Source organism: Chelmon rostratus, chromosome 10 (genome assembly GCF_017976325.1).
Source record: "Chelmon rostratus isolate fCheRos1 chromosome 10, fCheRos1.pri, whole genome shotgun sequence".
Classification (NCBI taxonomy): Eukaryota; Metazoa; Chordata; class Actinopteri; order Chaetodontiformes; family Chaetodontidae; genus Chelmon; species Chelmon rostratus.
Window position 1 is genome coordinate 15,962,912 of NC_055667.1, and position 21,229 is coordinate 15,984,140.

General features: G+C 42.8%; 1 protein-coding gene across 1 annotated transcript in view; it reads left to right on the forward strand.

The window, feature by feature from the left end:
• Positions 1-2,132: 2,132 nt before the first annotated feature.
• cacna2d3a (calcium channel, voltage-dependent, alpha 2/delta subunit 3a) overlaps positions 2,133-21,229 on the forward strand; it is a 113,865-nt gene continuing 94,768 nt past the window's right edge. The window contains exons 1-2 of the mRNA XM_041945390.1: positions 2,133-2,257; positions 2,644-2,725. Of these exons, the coding sequence (XP_041801324.1) occupies positions 2,133-2,257; positions 2,644-2,725 (207 nt within the window). The remainder of the gene's footprint in view (positions 2,258-2,643; positions 2,726-21,229) is intronic.

The following is a 21,229-nucleotide window of genomic DNA, read 5'->3' on the forward strand; positions in this document are numbered from 1 at the left end:
AAATAACTTTTCCTTGTCCAATCCGTCCTGTAGTCCTCCTAATGAAGACTTCTTTGAACTGAACTGCAGAGATATTCTTTCTTTATTTCATACTTTATGTTGGTTTTTACTTGGCCGTTCACTTCACTTACTGCTATTATTTAGGCCACATGGTACTGTCAAGTGAAATGGTCCTGTTTTGCTCGCTGATGTTCCTATGCACAATAACTCTTCTCTCTCTAGAGCTCTCAGGGGAGACTTTGGCCTTGTGGATAAAAACTCCCGCTCAGTAAAAGAAAAATCAGTCCAACTACCACAGTTGATATTTTTGTAGGTTTCCAGGAATATGGAAACTTGTCCTAAATGCTGTTTGTCGTCTCTTTACCTCAGAGGAGATGATAGCGAATGGTCGTCGACCTGGCAGCCCTGCCACCGGGCAACACCAGAGACAGTGTGAACATGCTGAGACGGGAACAGACGGAAGCGGTGATGCTCAGAATCGAGAAGGTAAACACCATGAAGGAAGACGTTCATTTAAGCTCAAAGTTTCTCTCTTCTTACTAAAGCATCCAGACGTGTCGCTTTTAAAACAACGTATGACTATTTAAGATCAGGTGTCCTATCCAGATATTCAAAATAATGGCTTGGTACAAGGTTTCCCTCGACCATCATGCCATAAAAGTCATTAAGCAAATGTTTCACAGGTAAACTGGTGGCACTGGCCACTGTGGGGACGTCACTGGGAAAAGCTCTCTTTCCTGTGTGCATTTTAATGTCCCATGTGCAGTATGATCATATGCTACCTAAGGTTTGATACACACGGTCCAAAAATAATACAGTTTTTTCATGTTATTTTTCCAAACATATGCACAGTTTTCTTTTAAATTAGAAAAGTCTGTAATCCCACCAAATGTGATGTTGACATCTGGCACAGAGACTCTGTAGACTCTGTGGTTGTTTGGTGGCTTTGACAAACCAAGAGTGGCTGTTTTGCATTGATGTTTGACCCACATATGTCAAAGGTGAGTCCTGGAGTGTAAAAGAGGAAGGGCTGTAATCAGCGGGGCACCGCTCCTGCAGTGGCAGAGATAGGCTGTTCAGTCTGCGCTGATCCCCTACCTGCGCTTTGCCAGAATCCTTCCAGCTCTATGTGAAACGCGATCCATCGCATGGGGTCCGTCGCCTGGGGGCTCTCATCCTCTTTCACAACCCATATGCCCACACACTGCCAGCGCCACATAACTGCTGCAGAGTGCATTCAATTGACGTGCTTTTATGCAGCATAAATGACTTATCATCTGGCCCTTCCCTTCTTCAACCGGGAGGATGGACACCTCCAGTTTTCCCTGTGTCTTTTTACGCACACACACTTTTTTCTCCTCTCCCTCTCTGTCTTTTGTCAGCACTTTGGCAGTAACTCCTGCTTCACTGAACTGGGCATACAGTGCATGACTTGATCTGACATGAAAGCTAAGGGCTAGCTATTATAGCCCTGTATTACAGCCCACGAGTGGAGGAGAGAAAGAGGCAGAAAGGGGGAGGCAGAAGTATGGCGTAATTCAACAACAACAATAACAGCATCCTCAGTAGCCTATCCTCACATCCTGAGAGTAAGGAGGAGAGAAAGTGAGAGAGAGAAGGGGGTTGAGGGGTGGGGGGGAGTGAGAGAGGAGGCTAGTCGCATCACTCAAGAGGAGTAGGCGTGCTCTCTAGTGCGCTGCATCGTTTGATGATCTCCCCGGTTTCCCCCCCACGAACCTCCACTCTCTGCTCTCTGCCGGCGAGGTCGGTCAAACAAAGAGGCTGAGCGGACTTTCCCTGCCGGAGGAGTCGAGCTCGACTTTCCGCCGAGCAGCAGCGCCGTGTGCACCGCGCCGGTCAGCGGGGCCACACCGCGCCACTTTGGATAACTCACACAGCTGAGGATCCTGCCGTTCGCCAAGGCGCGTCGCTCATCCGCGTCCCGCACCAAGAACAGCTGAGCACATTGCCATGAACGATCCAGTCAGTCAGCATAGGTGACTTTTGATTTCCTCCATCTTTCTCCCATTGTTCTTTTCATATTTTGGATTCTCTGGAGGGGGAAAATCCACGGCGATAGCATAAAGCCCGAAACTCGCACCGTGCGCGTCGGGAGGGTGTTTTTGCCCAAGATGCAGGTGGATCGGAGCTGTGTGGTTTCCAGTGCGTGGTGTGCGTCTCTGCTTTTACTTTTCTCAACTCTAAGCACCAGGGTCACTGATGTGGGAGGAACCCACCAAAGCATCCCTCCGTCCGTGTAAGTAGATGCTCTTTTACGCAGAGGTGCCGCGCATCACTTGATTCTGCAAGTTTCTAACCTTGATCTAAAATACCCGAGCTGTGTGAGTCTACAATTATGACCGATTTGATGGCTTACTGCGATCTGTGCCTGAATGCATTCCACTGCTGTTTAATGGTGCTGTTTTTCCAGATTTCTCTGCCTTTGTTGTATATCAGGTATACAATTGGCAGGGTTGCAAATGAGTGATCTTGCAAAACCAGTCAAAAAGGAGGCCAGTCAGTAGTTTTTAAGTCAGCCTGTTAACTGAGAAGTTGTAGCCTATACTGTATCTATGTATGTATTTAAAATATTTCTGATTTCTCGCTTGTCTGTGTGTGTGTGTGTGTGCGCGCTGTCTGCAGGGTGAAGCTTTGGGCTTCAGCGTTTGGCGGGGAGATGAAGTCCATCTCAGCGAAGTACTCCGGCTCCCAGCTTCTGCAGAAGGTGAGCAGTGTTATTGTCTGAATACGACTTCAGGTGTCAAATTGAAAGTACCACCCAGAACCTCAAAGCTCTTAAAATATTATTCAAATGTCCACTTGACTCGACTTGAGCGGGGTTTCCTTATGGGCAGTGGAGTGGTGAGTAGAAGGAGGAGAGAAGAGATTTTCTTTTAAAAAGGAGCTCCACTCTCCGTGAAATATCTTTTTTTATTCAAATAATTTTTTTAACGCCATTCCAGTGCACACAGAGACACACACTGTGTTACAGATATTCTTTGCCAAGCTGAAATCATGTGACGCTGTGCGTAAAGTAGCTGTTTATTTAAAAGCTTAAAACTACCCTTTTGAGAGACTTTCAAAATGACTGTCTAAGAGGAAATAACTGCTGTTGAGTAATTTTTGAGTTGAGAGAAATGTCATCTCTTAAACTGCGGGACCTCTGCTTTTTATCCACTTGAGAATCGGTAATGCATGTCGACTAGGTAGGAACAGATTTAAAAGCTTATTCGGAACATGTGCCTTTTAAATGAGTGTCCAATTCTCAACCACTCCGGCAGATGCGTTCAAACACACACACACACACACACACACACATACACACAGAGGAATACAGACAGATATACTCTATGGGAAGCGCAATTTTTTTCGCTAAGCAACTGAATGCTCCTCACATTGCTAACACCCCCTTGCCTCTTTTCATACCTCTTCTGCAGTCTGCTCCCACCCCTCTTCCACTCTGCTTTGTGGCATTAATGCAAGATTTGAGTGTGATGGAATGCAAATTTTCCTAATGGAGGGTCAGTTGACGAAGCATGAGTCAAAACTGGCTAATGGATAGCCAGTGGATAAAGGGCCAAGCTGAAGCTAACCTCTCTGCAGGTGCACGGATGCGGTGTTGTGCTTGGGACCAGCACTTCAGGGCCCTGGTGGATGCATAAGACCCACTGTGGTGTGTGGCTGTAGTTAGGTACCACGCAGGCCCCCAGAGATCCACTGTGATGCACAATCATGACCTGTGTGTGTCACTTACACATCTACCATGAACACATGTAGAATCTCAAACTGACACACACACACACACACACTTACATAAAAGTATGCACATGACCACACACTGCATATTCACATGCACGGTCGCATAGACACGAATGGGGCCTATAGCGTGGATTTCATCAGCCGCTCAGAAGGCAGAGGAATGGTGTCTTATCTTTGTGACAGGATAAAAACTGTTCCCCCTTCTCATCTTTTTCTGCCTCCAAAAAGGAGATAACCCTCCCACAGAGCGACGACCTCTTTATGAAATGCAAATGAAGGCCGCAGGGTTAATTGAGCAAAGAAAAGACTGGAGACCTCTTTGTGGGAAAAGTGCATCTTTCACCCCAAACTAGTATGTTGCTGGATCGTATGGTCAGAAGTGCAGGATGTGTCAGTGCACACATGCATTCACTCGCAGGCTTTGGCAACATGTCACAGTGTCCTGTATGTTGTGCCCTATTGTGTGTTTGGTACAGTCTAGTAGCTCTTGTCCAGAAAAGCAGAGCAGAGGAGGGACCACAGTTCCCCTGAGGCCACATATGCTTTTAAATAGAAAGAATGAGGAATGTACACTGTTGTGCATCGAGAGGAGGATGGTACTAAATAGAAAAGACCAAGGCTTGTGTGTGTGTGTGTGTGTGTGTGTGTGTGTGTGTGTGTGTGTGTGTGTGTGTGTGTGTGTGTGTGTGTTTGTGTGTGTGTGTGTGTGTGTGTGTGTGTTTTTCCCCTGGGCAGAGGACAGATGGACGCGGTCTCTGTTCAGTTATCTCTCTGACCCCAGCGTAACAAAACTCCCAACCGTACCTCTGCGTGCGTCACACACATGCACAACAGCGAGGTATTCTTCATTCTTCATGTGGTTTATTTAAAAATCACACCATCACACTGAAACCTTACAAATGTGCTCAAAATACTTTATACTATACTTTACTATATACTTTAATACTTGTTGTTGTTTTTTGCTCATGTTAATTGAATACACTGTACTGTATGTACCATCTTTTTTGCTAACGCATTAAGAAAAAGATGGAACAGCAGGCTGGAAGCTACTTCTTTAACACCTTCCTGATGATGACGTGGTAATCTAATTGGTACAGTACTCAGATCTTATGTTAAGCAATCAAGAAGTGCTTGTCAGGTTTTCTGTTTTGTCAAAATTTCTCTCCAGTTTTAAAGTCGTGCACCTGTTGTGGCTCACGCTGGCACTTTGTGTTCCAAATTAAAATGCTGCCATTTGGAATTTGATACTTCCTGTCTGTTGACTCGATTTGACTTCCAATTGAATCATCTTCAATGAGATACGTTCTTTAAAAAGTGCAAAAGTGTGACTAATCGCAATTGATCACGTAGAACCGTGCAGTAAATTATTTAATTATTTTTAAATGTGTGATGGCCCTGGTCCAAATACATCAGTTGCTTGATTTAATATTTTCATAGATAAATCATTAAGATGCTTTCAGTAATTTCTGTCAGAATGAAAAGAGGCTCACAGGATCAATTCTGAACGTATTGATGACCTGAAATAGTCAATGAAATTACTGCATAAATGATATAAATCTAAATATGTGAAAATAATGGCTTTTCTTGCATCTTTTTTTTTTTTTTTTAAATCCAGTTAAACCACATTTGGCTTTTCACCCCCCTACCCCCTCTCCATTCCTGTCCTAATCCGTCCTCCCTCCCAACGCCACAGCCCGCTTCCTGTATCCATCGGAAACAGCTCTTGTTTCAAGGTTATACCAGTCAGGGCATGTGTGTGTGTGTATGTGTGTGAGTGTGCCTGCACTTGTGCGTCCCTCAAGAAGAAAGAAAACATGATCAATAACGCCTTCAATTTGTTACACAAATCAGATGTTTGCAATATTCTCATCACTGTAAAATACGTGCACACACTGAGCACTTTACACCTTATGTATACACTCTATACGTACTCACAAAAGACAGGAGACTTCTGCTTGAGACACATTAAACATCTCCCACTGATAGTTGGAATTAGCTCTGTGTGTTTTACCGTCTTCACTGCTATTCTGTTGAAATCTTTAATTTCATGAATCATTGAGCAACCTGTCTATATGAGCCAGCCTGGCTGTGATGGCTGTGTGTGTGTGTGTGTGTGTGTGTGTGCGTGCGTGTGCGTGCGTGCGTGCGTGCGTGCGTGCGTGCGTGTGTGTGTGTGTTTGCGTGTCTGTTGTTGGCTGGACTAGTTTTCACCTCACTGATGTTATGGCTTTCTGGAATCAAAGTAGTGCGACATTCTGCCACACTGACATAACTTCAAGCCTCTTAGTGATGGAAAATACAAGACAAATGATGGTTCAGTGGGAACGCCGCCGCCGCTGCCGTCTTGAAAGTTATCCTCGCTGCCTTCCTATTTTTAAAAGCGGAAGCAGTACCTGAGGGCGAGGAACAGGCAGTAGATGTATGCACTTGCAGCCTGTGTGTGTGCGTAAAGTTTGTATACCTACTTAAAGCATGCTCAATCACACACACACACACACACACACCGCCTCCCTCACACTCAGAGGCGTATATACAGAGCACAAGAGCAATGGATGATAGGAAGGTGTAATGATGTGTGACAAGAGTATGCTGTATGCTGGAATCGATTTGCCTGGGTGGGGAGGAAGAGTGTGTGTCTGGGCGTGTGCGCACGTATGGTCTCCAATACAGAGCGGCGCCATGCCGTTATCCTTCACTACGGAAAGCTCCTCACACACGCGCTGACCGTATTCCTGAAGAATGAACCAAAGAAGACTGAGTGGAGTGGTTCCTCAAAAAGAAGCGGCGGGTGAAAAATATATACCAGTATTAAAGTCGTCCAGTGAAGTGGAAAAAGGCTTAGACAGAGACGCGCATCGTGCGCAAGCCGGTTTATGGAGTACAGAGAGGAAGAGGTGCATAGAGGGAGGAGAGAGCATCTTTAAATTTGAACCCACTGACGTCGCCAGTCAACAGCAATTGCTTTAAAATGTTTGACTTGCATCAAATAAAATATATTTTTAAAATTTTGAATACTAGTCAGAAAAAAGGAAATGTCCGATATAAATACATTTTTGCCCTGGCTGCGTGTTCATCTTGCAGTTCCTATCCTGCAGAACACACATATGCAAAGCTTTTCTTTCTTTTTTTCCAGACTACCTTAATAAACTTAACATATATGTACATATATGATGTAGTTCTACAGTCTATAATGGAAATGACAAGCTGCCAGTGTCAGGTTTTAAAAATAGAATTTAAAAGAATCTGATTTTTTTCCTTGAAACTCTTTCAGTCAAACTTTATTGGTTAAACGTCTTTCGTGCTGGTTAGTGCAGAAAACATTTTTTATTTTTTTTTGCTTGACACCACCACCGTTTTTACATGACGCATGTTTGTTTGTCATTATCTAGCGAGCTTCAACGAGATCAGTGAAGTCTGTTCTGAGTGATGAGTTAAGTGATTTACACACAGCGATGCGTTTTGATCCATTGCAGACCTTTGAACAAGACTTACTGCACAAAAACAGAATTAAACGTTTCCACAGAAGGCAGTTTCATGTTTTTCTGTTTTGAAAAAAAAAGATCTATTTTGGCTCTGAATATGTATTTTAGTCACACTAACCAGATTTAAGAGCATGACTAATTATCTAATTTTGAAGTGGAAATGATTATGCATTTCAGTTTTTCACGTTCATTTAAAATTAATTACATATCTGGGTGACAACAGTGGAAGAATGACTCTTGCTGTGTGGAGAACTGCATTAAGAGGGCTTTTTTTCCCCACTCAATACTCATATTAAACAGTACTTAAAGTTTTAATTTGGTTTGCGTTCCTGTTTTTATTTCCCAATATTATGCATTTGTCATACTTTTTTAAAAAGAAATTGATGTAATTGAAGTGCCTTTTTATTTCTTATACCTAATGGCCCTTTTCAAAAAATTGTGAAGAAAGTGTTTTATTTATAACAGCCATAGGTTATGTGTTCAAGTTACATTGATAAACTCACTAGAATCATGTCTGTGTTCTGCTGTGTTTACATATACATGTAAGAATGTAGATACAGTGTCGTAGCTACCACTTGAGAACACACAGTCCTGGATATACTGAGGTCGTGTTCACTGTATCACTTTGAGGATTGTGTGAGTTTTAATTATCTGAGTATAGTGGAATTTCATCTACAAATACGCACAAATTACACTTAGTAGTTTGAAGGATGCTTCTGTCATTTTTTAAAAGTGTTTTCAAACAAATAAATGAAAATCTGTGAGGCTTTTAGACGATTCTGTGGGGAGATGTATTATCGGACTTTTTGGGACAAAAAAAAAAAATAGTTTGGATGGTTATGGTGGAAATTGGACAACCTCAGTGTTGACTATATGGAAGCTGCTGTGTTTCAGCTTGTTAGAGAAAAATATGATACAAATTCAAAAGTGTAAGGTCAAACTCCATCACTTGTCCTTCAGACTCATTAGAAGAGCAGTTTTACTTATTTCACTTTTTGCCCTGTATTTGCCTTTCTTGCCCTGCGGATGACATTGTGTGTGTGTGTGTGTGTGTGTGTGTGTGTGTGTGTGTGTGTGTGTGTGTGTGTGTGTGTGTGTGTGTGTGTGTGTGGAGGGGGAACTATGTGTGATGGTGCCAATCTGCTGCCAAGAGTGGGTGATGGCTGAGGCGTTCCAGTGTAACAGTGTGTCAGTGAGGGGGAGACGGCTGCAGATTAGATTTAGCTTTGGGAAAATTGAATAGCTGTCAGGTTTGGTTCAGCACGGCTGGCGATGAGGTGAGGGAAGGGGGTGTGTAGGGGTGTGTACTGACGACTGTCCCTCTTTTTTCCCTAACCTCCCCTAACCCTCCCATCTCTTCCCATGCTTCTGGCTCCCTCCCTCTCTTGTTCTCATTGACCAAAGCATGATCTTGCTAAATTTGATTCTGCCACTGCTAATAGAGGCAGAGGGAGGAGAAAGAGTGTGTGTGTATAAATGTGTGTGTGTGTGACAGAAAGAGAGGGAGAAAAAGAGAAAAAGGGAGGGAAAGAAGGAGGAATGTCGTGTCACAGAGTTAATTACAGCGTTAGCAGGCGGGAGTGCAGCCTGTGCTGCTATCCTTTCATGTCCAAGCAGGCCAGCTTTAGCCAACACAGCCACTCACTCATACTGTAATTAGTGCTTTATTGGTGAGAAAAGCATGAGAAAAGCCACTGTGAATCAAACACCCTGCCTTTACTGTAGAGAGCTCAGGAGCAGGGAGCGGGGCCCTTTGCCACCGGATTAAAGAACTTAAATTCTCGAAGAGCACAAATGCTGACGCTGTGTTTGTTGGCTTAAAAAAAATCAAGTGTCTTTTGATGACTCGTTGTGCGGTTTAACTCTTTGATTCATCCCCAATCCCTCTGGCTAAGTTCATTTGCCGGTGTGAAAAGTGTTTTATTTAGTAGTTAATTTGTGGTTGTGAGGAACTTGATTTTTTTTTCCCAGTCCCTGAAGTTTTTGCAGGCACACACACACACACACACACACACACACACACGCACACACACACACACTGTTTGCATACTGTGTAAAACCTTGTGTGTCTGTGCTGTTAGGATGATGAATGTGAACACTGAAGACAAATATCCACTGTCATCTGTCATCGGCTGTTCAGGTCTGGCTCTGCCTCTGTTGGCCTGCAGATAAAGACCGTCTCACCGTGGCTATACACCGGACATTAATGGACACACACACACATATAGAAACATGCACACACACACTCTCACAGGCTTCTGTAATTATGACAGATTGTTCGGCTGGTGCGCTCCGGACTCGATCACGTGCAGAAAGTAAACATTAGCCAACTTGGTAAAGGGGCGGGACTAGTACTATTAAGCACATTAACGTGTGCGGCATTGTGTGAAGGACTGTCTGTGACTTGCCGCTGTCCACATCAATCATCCATGCCGGTTGTTTGGGTCCATCCTGCGTGCTGTAGGTAACGATGGCCCGCATAAAGCAATACACTGAACAGAAGAAAGGACAGCAGACCCATTACAGCTGCTCCATCAATCACAAATACCTCCTTATATGTCCTAAACCTCTGCATGCTCAGATAATTCTGGTTCATACGCTGTGCTCAGAATTAAAGATGAACTGGCACCCAAGCTCTTTCTTTCTTTTGTCTTACCTCACTTCCTCTCACTTTGTCTCTTTATTACCGTCAACCTCTCTGTCAACTCTTCCCTCTATCAACATTTTCACCCGTGTGCTTTTGCACCCTTGTGCCTCCCCCAATTATTTCTCTCTCTTTCTCCCGTCCCCTCTCTACGTCTTTCCTCCTCTCCCTCCATCCCTCTGCTTTAATAATGGATAGGATGCAGCTACGGCACTAAAGAATACATGGGAGGGGATCTTGGGACACGCCAGTGTTTGGAGCAAGTGTTGGTACCCACACCCTCAAAAAAAGTAGTTCCGCTGGCCCAGCACAATGCTGTGCACTCGCTGCACTCTCGGGCGGCCTCAATATGTGTCCCAAGTCGCCCCCCTCTGCCTCGGCATCAACTCTGCCGACACGCACACACACACACACACACACACATACACACACTCGCACAAACGCACACTTAGTTTGGCTGTACTTTATGGAGGCCCGCACTGCGCCCCATTTGCACAACACTTCCCAGAGACTGTGAGAGTGCTGCCAAATCCAGCTCTGTGGGACAACAGCGGCCCCTCCTCCTGATGACCTTCACCTGCACTTGCTGTCATCTCACACAAACACACACTTGCGAACGCAGGGTGGAGGAACACAGTTATGCATAAACAGCAATGTGAGAGCACATGTCAGCACACACATGTGCACTTTAGTTAGCCTTTCTCTGTTACTTTCCTAACACTCTCTCCCTCAATACACTTTACAAAAACCTTTCTCACTCTTATCAATTTATTTTTGTTTCCTTTTGTGCCTTTTTTAGACTACATGCCATCTAATGCATTTATTGGCTAGAGGCCTGCGCTGGCTAATGTGCAGATGACACTGTGTAATGCTGAGCACTGAGTAAGTGACAAACGATTACTTAGACACGGAGGATCAGTATGGATCGATGTTGAGCCACATTGATTACATGGGGTTGTTGACATATGCAGTAACAAAGACAGATACTGTGTTGAAGGTAAGAGGTCCACATTTAGTCCACAGAGAGGAGTTGTCCATTTTTCAGCTGCATATAGCCGATTTAGTGTTGCAGTCCAGTCATGTATCCTGTGACTTTTCGTATGGTGACAGCATGCTATTAGTTCAACTAATCATTCAGATGCCAAAGTTTAATTTATCATGCATGCTTAAGTTTGTGGCGAGAAAGTCTTGCTTATTCCAGACGTAAGCTCTTTATCTTGTTGAGTTGTACTGAACTAGACCTGACTGAGCCGACCTCAAACTCGATGACGACCTCGATGTTAGCCCCTGCCCTCTCGAAAAGAAAAATCCCTGGGGAGCACTGCAGTTTTCAGACCCAGACCTTTTCAGGTGGCTTCCTTCCAGGAAGTTAGTGCTGGTTGAATTGCTGTTAGCATGCAGCCTGCGGATGGTGGACTTTCCATAGGTAATCGTATTTTTTTAGCTTGAGATACAAATACTGACTTTGTAATAATTCTTACAAACTGTTGTCAATTTGATAAATCTAGTGTATTTTAATTGTAGATTTGTCAACATTGCTATGTCAGTATAATTTAAAATGTTTAGATGTTTTAAATAAAAATACAGTCAATAATGAGACACTCTGTGTCCGGGGTGTTACTGCTGATAGCGTGATTCAACAAAATCAACCTGAGGCACAGTAACAGTTATGGACATTGAGCACATCAGTCTGATAACTGGGGATGGTGCAGCTTCTGCTCAAACGGTGGGTCCAGATTGAATTGTATTGAAAATACTTTGTTTTTAATTTCCTGTCTTTGAATACAAGTCAGTAATGGTTTGGAGAATACCACACAAAGAGGATCTGTAGCCCAAGAAACTGTTGAGCTGTTGCACCACCTCACAAAGGAGCAAGTCTGATTAAATAGTACGGAGATTGCACTGCATATTATATGAGTTTCTGTCATAATTTTGCAATTTTGAATGGCTGATAAAATATTTTGGATTCTGTGAAGTTAGTTTAGGAAATGTGATCAACTCTGGCTGCCAAAAATGAAAGATGGCCAGCTGTTTTCTGCTAACAGTAATGGGTAATGAATGAGTAACCTGTTTATTTCGACTGGAAATGCAGCTCCATAGAAAATCAATAAACTTTCAATGACTGGCCGATCAAGTTGATGGCTGTACAAATGCAGGGTTCCTGTTAATTACTGTGAATGTGATTTGTTTTTGATGGTACTGAGTAGTAGTAGTAGTAGTAGTAGTAGTAGTAGTAGTGGTAGTGGGCAAGTTGATGATGAAAGAATGAAAAAAAGGATTGTGCTGGGAGTGCAACAGGGCCATCATTTTACTCCGTTCAGTGCTCCTGTGAGATGATGCAGGGCAAGATGTTCATGGTGTGGATGGGACACCAGAAGATCATGTAATTATAGTCGTGATATGGACTATGATCTCTGTGAAGGTTTATTACTTTGAACCTGTACCTTCAAGAACTGAGTCTGCTCTGGTCACAGAGTTCCTACTTGATAGAGTAAGACTTATAAATCAGTCAGGTTCGCATCAGTGGATTTTAGTTTACTGCAGATATATTGGAATCTGTGTATACACACTAGATAGCAAGAAATTTCAGTATAGACGAGGGCTGCTTGATTCTTGAAAAAAAAATCATAATTATTTTGGTCAGTGTTGAGATCATGGTTATTTAACACGATTACTCACAGACTTTGGACACATCATGAATTTATTCAGCTTTATTAAAAAAAACCCTTGAACTTTAAATATAATTCACAGAAAAAAAGGCTTCTTCTAATAATAATAATATAAAGACTTATATATGATAGGTATGGTAATGTCATTTTAATTTGGTCCATAAAATGTGAGAAAGCATTGCTGAGATGTGACTCGCTTGTCCTTTTTGACCCCTCCAAGCACCGGTACTGTACCAACAAAGATAGGCATGCATCAAAATTCAAACGGCGTGTAGCTTGACTGGTTTTTACAGACAATGGCTCACTTGACCACTGAACGAAACGTGTGTGTGGACCTTTAAGGAGGGGCAAAAGTGCACCGCTGTAAAGGAAAGATTAGATGAGATTTGGTGTGGTTTAAAAACAGTGTCTCCATTAAAAAGTTTGTCCAACAGACAGTTTGTGCAACGCTGACAACATAATTTTGAACTGTAAAATGCCCCACTGAGTACATACCTTGCCCACAATTGTTTTAAAAATAAATCTAAGGGATCCCTATCAAAGTTGTGTTATGGTTAAAAAAAATCATTAAGATAAGATAAGATAAGACTGTCAGGGAAATTCTCTTGTTGCAACAGCAAGAATAAAAAAGGAGAGGTAGAAAAAACTATAAACAATAAAAAAGATCCAAAATAAAATCAACCATAGAGGCTATGTACATTATGTACAAAAGAGTATAAAAAATACTGCCTTGTGAAGAATGGCTTAATTTCACAGTGGATTTTGAATTGCACATGAGTAAAATATGAATAATAAAATACGGTATCTTTGGGCTATTGCACAGTAAAAAATATATTGCACAGTGAAAATGTATAAGCAGAGCAGAAATATCTGATATTGCACCAGCTAAGTTGCACAGATGTAATGGATATTAGCGTATGTTGACATAAATAATGGAGTGGTGCAACAAGTGATGTTACGATGTGAAACCACATCAACACAGTGCTACGTTAAATGATGCTCAGGTAAAACAGTCCGAGAGTAGTGTTCTGCAGTCTGTTGCTGATATGTTGATGCTGTTTGTGTTTGTAAATGTACTCCATTATGAACTGGGTGTCATCTTTGCATCTTTTACATTTTACATTGTACATTAACTTCAAATAGTTCATTAAATTTATAAGTTCAGTTCAACTTCATGGTGCCTGCTGATGTTTGAAGGAATGTTGAATGTTTTGCGATTCAAAAGTGCTCCCCTCCACAGTGCGTTTCTTCCACCCACTTCTGTGTGAGGCCTTCAAAGCAAACTCAAATGAAACTGCAGTCCAAAAAGTGTAACTTCCCATAATAAATCTCCACTTGCAACAATAAATATTACCTTTATACATCCACCACTGTTTTGCTCTCTCCTTCCACTTTCACGCTGGATGCTGCTGAAATCAATTTGAGACTGTGAGAATGTATGGAGTGGAATCGGGAAGCAGCAGGCCACGTTGTACATGCTGCTAAGCATGAAAAATGTTTTCCACGACTCTGCTGAAACCGGCTGAATGCAGGCAACTACAGATAGACTGTGGACTATTAATCAGCTCTGTGTGAATAGATTAGACCTACTCCTGGTTCTATAATGTTTTTTGGTGAAGTGAATTATTGCTGAATGAAAGAAAAAGTGGACTGGAGATGGTAGAAAGGCTACTTCCTGTACTTGCTTCTTTTGTTTTGAAAGGGATGGCTACATTTTCATCCTTTAGGAACTTCTGTGTGTGTGTGTGTGTGTGTGTGTGTGTGTGTGTGTGTGTGTGTGTGTGTGTGTGTGTGTGTGTGTGTGTGTGTGTGTGTGTGGAGGTTGGGGGTAAACCATGATGGCAAGGCATGTGAGGACATTGAAAGATGGTGGTCATTAAAGAGAGCAGGCATTTGGCACCCACTCTGAGGGGCAATGTTGCATGCCCAACAGACGCAGTGCACCCTGGGAAAAACTCCTGAGCATCGCCACCAGCTATGCCATAAGGCCTTGTATGTGTGTTGGTGTTAGCGTACAGCTGTTATTCTACCGTTCCTCTCAATAGCCCTCAGGCAGCTGTTAAACACTCTATCACTGCAGAAGCTCTTCCACACACACAAGCACACACACACACACACACACACACACACTCAGAAGCTGTGGGTGCATGAATTGTGGTGAGGAGTGAAATGGGTGAGGTGTGTAAGTGGTTGCAATTATGCTGAAATAAAAAAGTATGGGGTTAAATATCTGTTGGCAGCAGTGAGGTTTCATAAATAAGTGGTGAAAACCGACAGTAGAGATTATTTTAATTAACTTTAAGGGAGTTCTGCTGTCCGAATGCAAATAGTGTCAGAGTTCTGCTGTCAGCTCCCAGAATTCCTTGCAGGATATAATATCAGACCAATAGACAAAAAGCAGAGTCACAACACACAGAATCCCCGCCCCTAGGACATTTGTCCATTTATCATAATGACACTTCTTTGGGTGCCACCATGAGGTTGACATTTGTGGTTTCCAGTGAAATGACTCAAACACCATTCGATTGCAGTGAAATATAGTAGAAACATTAATTTTCCCCTCAAACCTATCACATTTGTCCACATGAATAAATAACAGAAGTCAAGATGTCTCTCAGGTATGAATGCTGACCATTAAAAAGAGACAATAATTGGAAATTGGCCTTTCAAAGCTGTTTGTTGTATTTCTTAGTCACAGTATTTAAGGCCAAGTGCTTCGGTCAAATAATTGAAGATGCAAACCCTGCCTCTCATTGGCTCATTTATTTTCATTGTTTCAGGATTTTAAAGGGCAAAAACTTTAAATGTTTTTTCCCCAAAGTCCAAGTTTTAAGTCTCAGTCTACAGCTTTGCTTTATATGCATTTGAACAATCTTTGGTTTAGCTTGAGTGTATATGCACACACACATACTGGGGCATGAAAAAGTACCACTCCCCTGAAATAATGAACATATTTTTTACTCCACTTGATGGCTTCCTGCTAAATCCCCCACTCTAGTTGTAAATGAAACTATTTCAACAGTCAATTCTGATTTTAGCTCTTCCCATGATAACACATTTGCAGCTGCTGTCACTGCTGTCAACTCAGTGAAGAATAGGAAACCAGCGTGTACCAGTGATGATAAAGGAGGACTTGTAGCATCATTATTTAGCTGTTGTTATCTGTCTGGACTTAGCAGCGCATTCATCAATCAAGAGCGAAGGGATGCTACATGTGGAACACTGTTGTGAAGTCTCACAGAAAATTCAGCTATCTTTCATTGGAATCGTGAAATTGTTAGGTTGTTTGAAAGATTCAGTGTGTTTATCTGAAAAGCAAAATGTTCTGCGGGATAGTTTTAACTTTTTACTGTATGTGGTCAAGTGTGTGTGTTCATCAGGTGCTTTGGTGCCTTCAGAAGTGACTCGGTAGGTGCAGGAGTGGAGACCAGAGCTGTTTGTTTTATAAGAAGAAAAACTGAGACCAGAGTGCCAGCTGTTCATCACCATGTCATTCCACAATCTGGCGTCTTGCTCTGGCTTTATCGGCCTCCGACCGTGTGGTAGATGTCTGGGGCCCGGCGACAGACCGCGCCGAAACTTTTCCCAGCTCGCTTCTTGCAGCTCAGTCTATTTCCTATCAGGAGCTTCTCTCTTCTCCCCGCATGATTGAGTGGTCCGTCAAAGCTATGTGTGCGTGCGCGCGTTCTCGCAGTCCTCCCCATTCACTCACAGCGCATTGATCTGATTCTGAGACATCTCTGCGTTATGATCAATACCATATTCAGCCCCACTGATAGATTGCATTATGGTGAATGGAGCAGCGATGAAGGTGCGACCAGTCAGGCAAGGAGAGTTTATGATCCCTGAGTTTTATTTGTGTTTAAAGATGTCTTGTTTTCATGTCTGTGTGATTAGCATTTACACTAAGTGTTTAATTTACATTTTGTCTGTGTGTGTGTGTGTGTTTTACAATCCGCGGGGAGTGTCTCTGTGCCACCAGATACGGGACTCAGACCAACATGCTTTTGAGGCAGGGAGGACAAGCGTGAAATTAATTGTTCCACTTCATCTCCGGCCAGCGCTCTTCTTTTGAGGGAACAATTTGTCGGCTGGCATACAACGGAGGGTATGAAAGGAGGAGGGCACGGCAACGATTTGCCGTCCCTGGGAGATCCTGTGATCCAGCAGTGATTTCCTGCTGTGGATTTGGGCTGACGCTCCTGTCCCCCGCCCAAATAACAGACTCTGAGTGTTTCACAGGAGGCGCAATGCAACATCAGTCAAAGTGCAATTGTTTCAGTCTCTCACCCTCGCGCTCTCCTTTTCCCTCGTTTCTGCTCTCCGACGCACACTCAGCAGCAGCCCGGTGACACTGTGGCAGGAAGAATTAACTTCAACCACGTGATGCCTGTGGGTCCTACCTTTTCCCTTTTTCTCTCCTCACCTCCTCTCTTCTCCCTTGCCTCTCCACCCCTGCTCCCCTCCTCCTCCCAGAACGATGTTGGCTGTAATTACAAACATGGCTTTGGGGAATCAGCAGTCCTTTTATATGAAATGATGACACTGCAAGACGTTTGGCCTCCTGAACATGTTTAAGGTGAATACATGCTCAGCACACTGTAGGCACAAGGATGTAGCTTGCATTAATGAACACATGCAAGCACCTGAAAGTGTACACACACTCAGAAAGTGCACTCCATCCAGAGGGAAATTACTTCCCATTTGTGGATTTCTGTCCTGGGGTTTGGTTGAATAATTCAGCAAGGTCTATGTCTGACATATTTGAAATCTTTTCAACCAATATTTACCCGACAGTCGACAAGTTTTTTTTGCTTTTACTTATCATTATGGAGCAAATGTTGATTGTCCAATGTAATGGCTGTAGAATAATGACACCATCAGTGTTTAGATTGGCTCCCTATAAGTCTCGCTTTCACTACGCAGTTCTGTCTGCCACCAGTTGCGATCTCCTGGGAAAATGAGGACTCGATTTATGGCAGAAAAGAACTGCAGGCAGACTGACTGGATCGATCCACTTCATATGAAAAGCAACGGACAGAGAATATGTTATCACCGTCTCTGTTGCGCAGTTTCATTCATTTTGTAAAAATGTGAGATAACATGATACCAACCTAGTTCCCATTTCTCAGCACAAACCAAAGAATTCCTCTCTGCTTTCATGCCTCCATTATAGACTAGCTGAATGAATAAACTCACGCTTTTTCTCCTAATGTTTTTTCTGCTCCGCCCTTCACCCCTGCTGTAGCTTGTGCGAAGCAATTCTCAAACTGTTATTACACCATATAAATTCTAACAGTTTCACTTTCCGTGCTTCTTTCCTCTGTCTTGTTTCCAAAGTGGTGTCGATCATTTCTTCGTGGAAATTTGGAAACACGTGCCCGCGTCCCGTGTAGTTGGGTGTTGCATATTAGTTGGGTCAGACAAAAAGAAAAGCAATCCAGTTGTCTTTACGACAGCAGTGCCACACATAATACCGCTGGGAATATCTGGGGGAGGGGAGTTGAAAAGTTGTGTATTCCCACTTACACTATATGCTGTTCTCCACATGTTGGGAAATGATTCAGCTGATACATAGATTAGGCTGCAGATGTTTGACCGTAAACCTTCTTCACATACAGAACTCATCATGTGGACAGAATGGTGCCTGTCAATTATATGCTATTGTGTTTTTATTGTAGGATTATTAATGCGAATGAATTCACGTGTGAGCCGTGTTTTAATGTCCTAGCTGATGTAGGTGGCTAAAATTAACTACTCGCTAATCTTGTGTTTTATATGTGAAATCTTTATCTGGAAATTAACTACAGCTGTCAGATAAATGTGTTGGTGTAGAAAGTAGAATATATCCTCCTGAAATGTAGAGCGTGTAAGCATGACATTTATGAATAGGAGACACTGAATAAAGTACCTACAAAATTGTATTTGACTTAATGTACTTAACAGTGTGTTCCACCACTATGTATTACTGCTCCCTCGTCATATTGGTAAAGAGTTCATGATTTTAATCGTTTAAGATGTTTTAATCTTACTGCTGATGGAGAATACAGTCTTGTTTTACAGTTTTAATATATTTACTTTAACATTGCAAATGTTGTGATTTACAGCCTAACCTTCCAAAATTTCACTCAGCAACATATGAATGAATTCTTATCCTTGATATTGATATTCCTCATCATCCCAACACCATCTTTCCTTCTCCCCTTACATTCAATTAGTTTTATTTTCCAAGTTTCACTGAGAAAGTTTGTCATGTTACATCAGAGTTTATTTGTGTATACCACATGTTTGCTCATTTCAAGGGCTCAGTACATCAGAGAGTCAGTTAAGTGGGCTTATTGGTCTCTGTGTCCCTGTGTTGTCCCTCCTTGTCTCCTCCAGCACACACACACACACACACACACATTCAGTTGCTTCCCTGAGCTGTGTCTCTTTTGTTCATCAAACCAGAGCCATCCATTTGTAGTCAGACAAGCAGGCTCACGAGCACACAAAACAAACAGGGCTGCTTTTGTGAATGAAAACCAAATAGCACAGCTTGAATGAGACAGGATACTATGGCACCCAGCCTTGTAATTCAGGGTCATATGCTTGGCTTCTTGGCACACGCTTCTGCCTCTTTCTGCTGCGAACGCTCATCTTGATGTAGTAAGCCAGAGAGACAGGAAACACCGGCGCAACAAAGTCGTAAAATCAACGGCACTGTTCATGTTTTGGCTCTTAGTCATTTCCACTTAAGTCACATGTCTCATGATTTTACAGCTAACTATGAATCATGATTTGCCCCTTTGCCATTTTAACAATGTAATTCATATATTTGCTAAAAGAAATTCAATAATTGATATGTAATGAAGAATCTGATGAGTAAAGTTTGTATGTTTGTGTGTGTGTGTGTGCGTAGATGTTGAAGTGTGAAAATACATTTTTGTGCCGGTGAATGTGTGTGTGTGTGTGTGTGTGTGAGAGAGAAAGACAGAGAGAGAAGGAAAGATTCAAACAGCTGTGAGAGTGGGCCGAGGTAAAGTGGGCTCTGGTGACGCGTAAAATGAGCTGGGATTTGGGGGATTGGGGTTCAGTCTTAGTGTGAAATGAAGTTTTTCCCCTTCATTAATCACTTTATTATCAAGCCCCGAGGAAATGACATACATAGATACAAATACATACAGCATTATATTATTGTAATCATCATAAATGCATGTGCCTGTCCTGCCAACTGCAGACAAATCATTAGCACGAGATCTGCCCTCTTCTACAGATATGTGTTGGATCGACTGTGCTCTTGTTGTTTTCTGTGCATGTGTGTGTATACATGCAGGATTGCACGTGTCTCTGTTTCCGTGTGCTAAAGTGCAGCCTGGACGTGAGGACTGTAGCCCCTGATTGTTGTCCTACAGTCAGAACACACTGTGTAGGAGAGAGATTAGCAGCATCAGCTCGTTCATGTGATGCAGCACAGCAGAGGGGTGAGGGGGAGAGAAGAGGAGAGGGATTGAGTTACCGTCGGACCATACAGTATGTGCCACCGCTGCTTGTCTCTGTCTTCAGCACAGTTGAAACTGCTCTTCATGAGGTAGCCTTAGCAGCCTAATATGTACAGTGTTTTGCTAGGCGAGAAATAAATATGTGGCTGGGCTGTAATTACATTCATCAGCACACACAGTTATTTTGGCTTAGAGAAGCACCATTTAACCTCTAGCTGCCCTGTTGGAGCTGCTCTGCGGTGAAGAGACCGAGGCTTTGTTCAGACTGCAGGCAAATCAGATCTTGCTGGTCAGACTGTGCACACTGTTTTTTGCTCGTAATCAGATCAGATTTGTGTGTCCAGGCATCACCAACCTACGTGGGTTGCTGTGATAACGATGTAGCACATTGACTATGTACACTTTTGATTTGACTTTCCAATGCGGAAGCATGAAAATGGAGATCCATCATCTCTCAGCCTCCCAGTGTGCCAGCAGACAGTTCATTCCAGCGTCTGTCCACTTTATTTGTTCTCTGATGCACTTCCATCACAGGTGTCACATTGCGAGTGATGCAAAAGACACTTTGAGAACTGATTTGAGCGGCAAGAGTGTCCGGACCGACACCCATGTTCAGAAATGTGATTGGGATCGCATTTCAAATAACCTCCAGCAGTGGTTTGGATCTGACTCAAATTCCAACATGAATGATTTATACAATGGAGGTGGATGGAATTTTGTTTGTAGTCAAAGAAAAAATATTCAACATGTAATATTTCAGGCTGTGAGCAGCACAAATGAAATTCCATTCACCTCCATTGTATTGGGGTGGCAGCAGGAATTTCAGAGATGGATATCTCACATTAAACGCAGATTTTTATGCAAGAACTGACCCTGAAAGTGAACACCCCAGGGCCCCATGCTGTATCTCAGCAGCTAAGCTGGCAAGTAAAATGATTTTGAAAACAATAGGAATGATGCACAAAACAAGAGCAATGGGTTGTAAAAAGAAATGATACAGCTTCTTCCCCAGTTGTGAAAAGTTTGAAGCTGAAGCTCAGCCCATATTGTAGATGAGCAGTACATGTGCTACTAGTAATTCAGGTCAGTATCCAGGTGCACAATCCTGAGCCATTTCACGCGTGACAATCCTTGGGGAAAAGTGAGAGGAAGCATTATTTTGTGCTCATTTCATCGGGAGATGAGCAGCTGGGT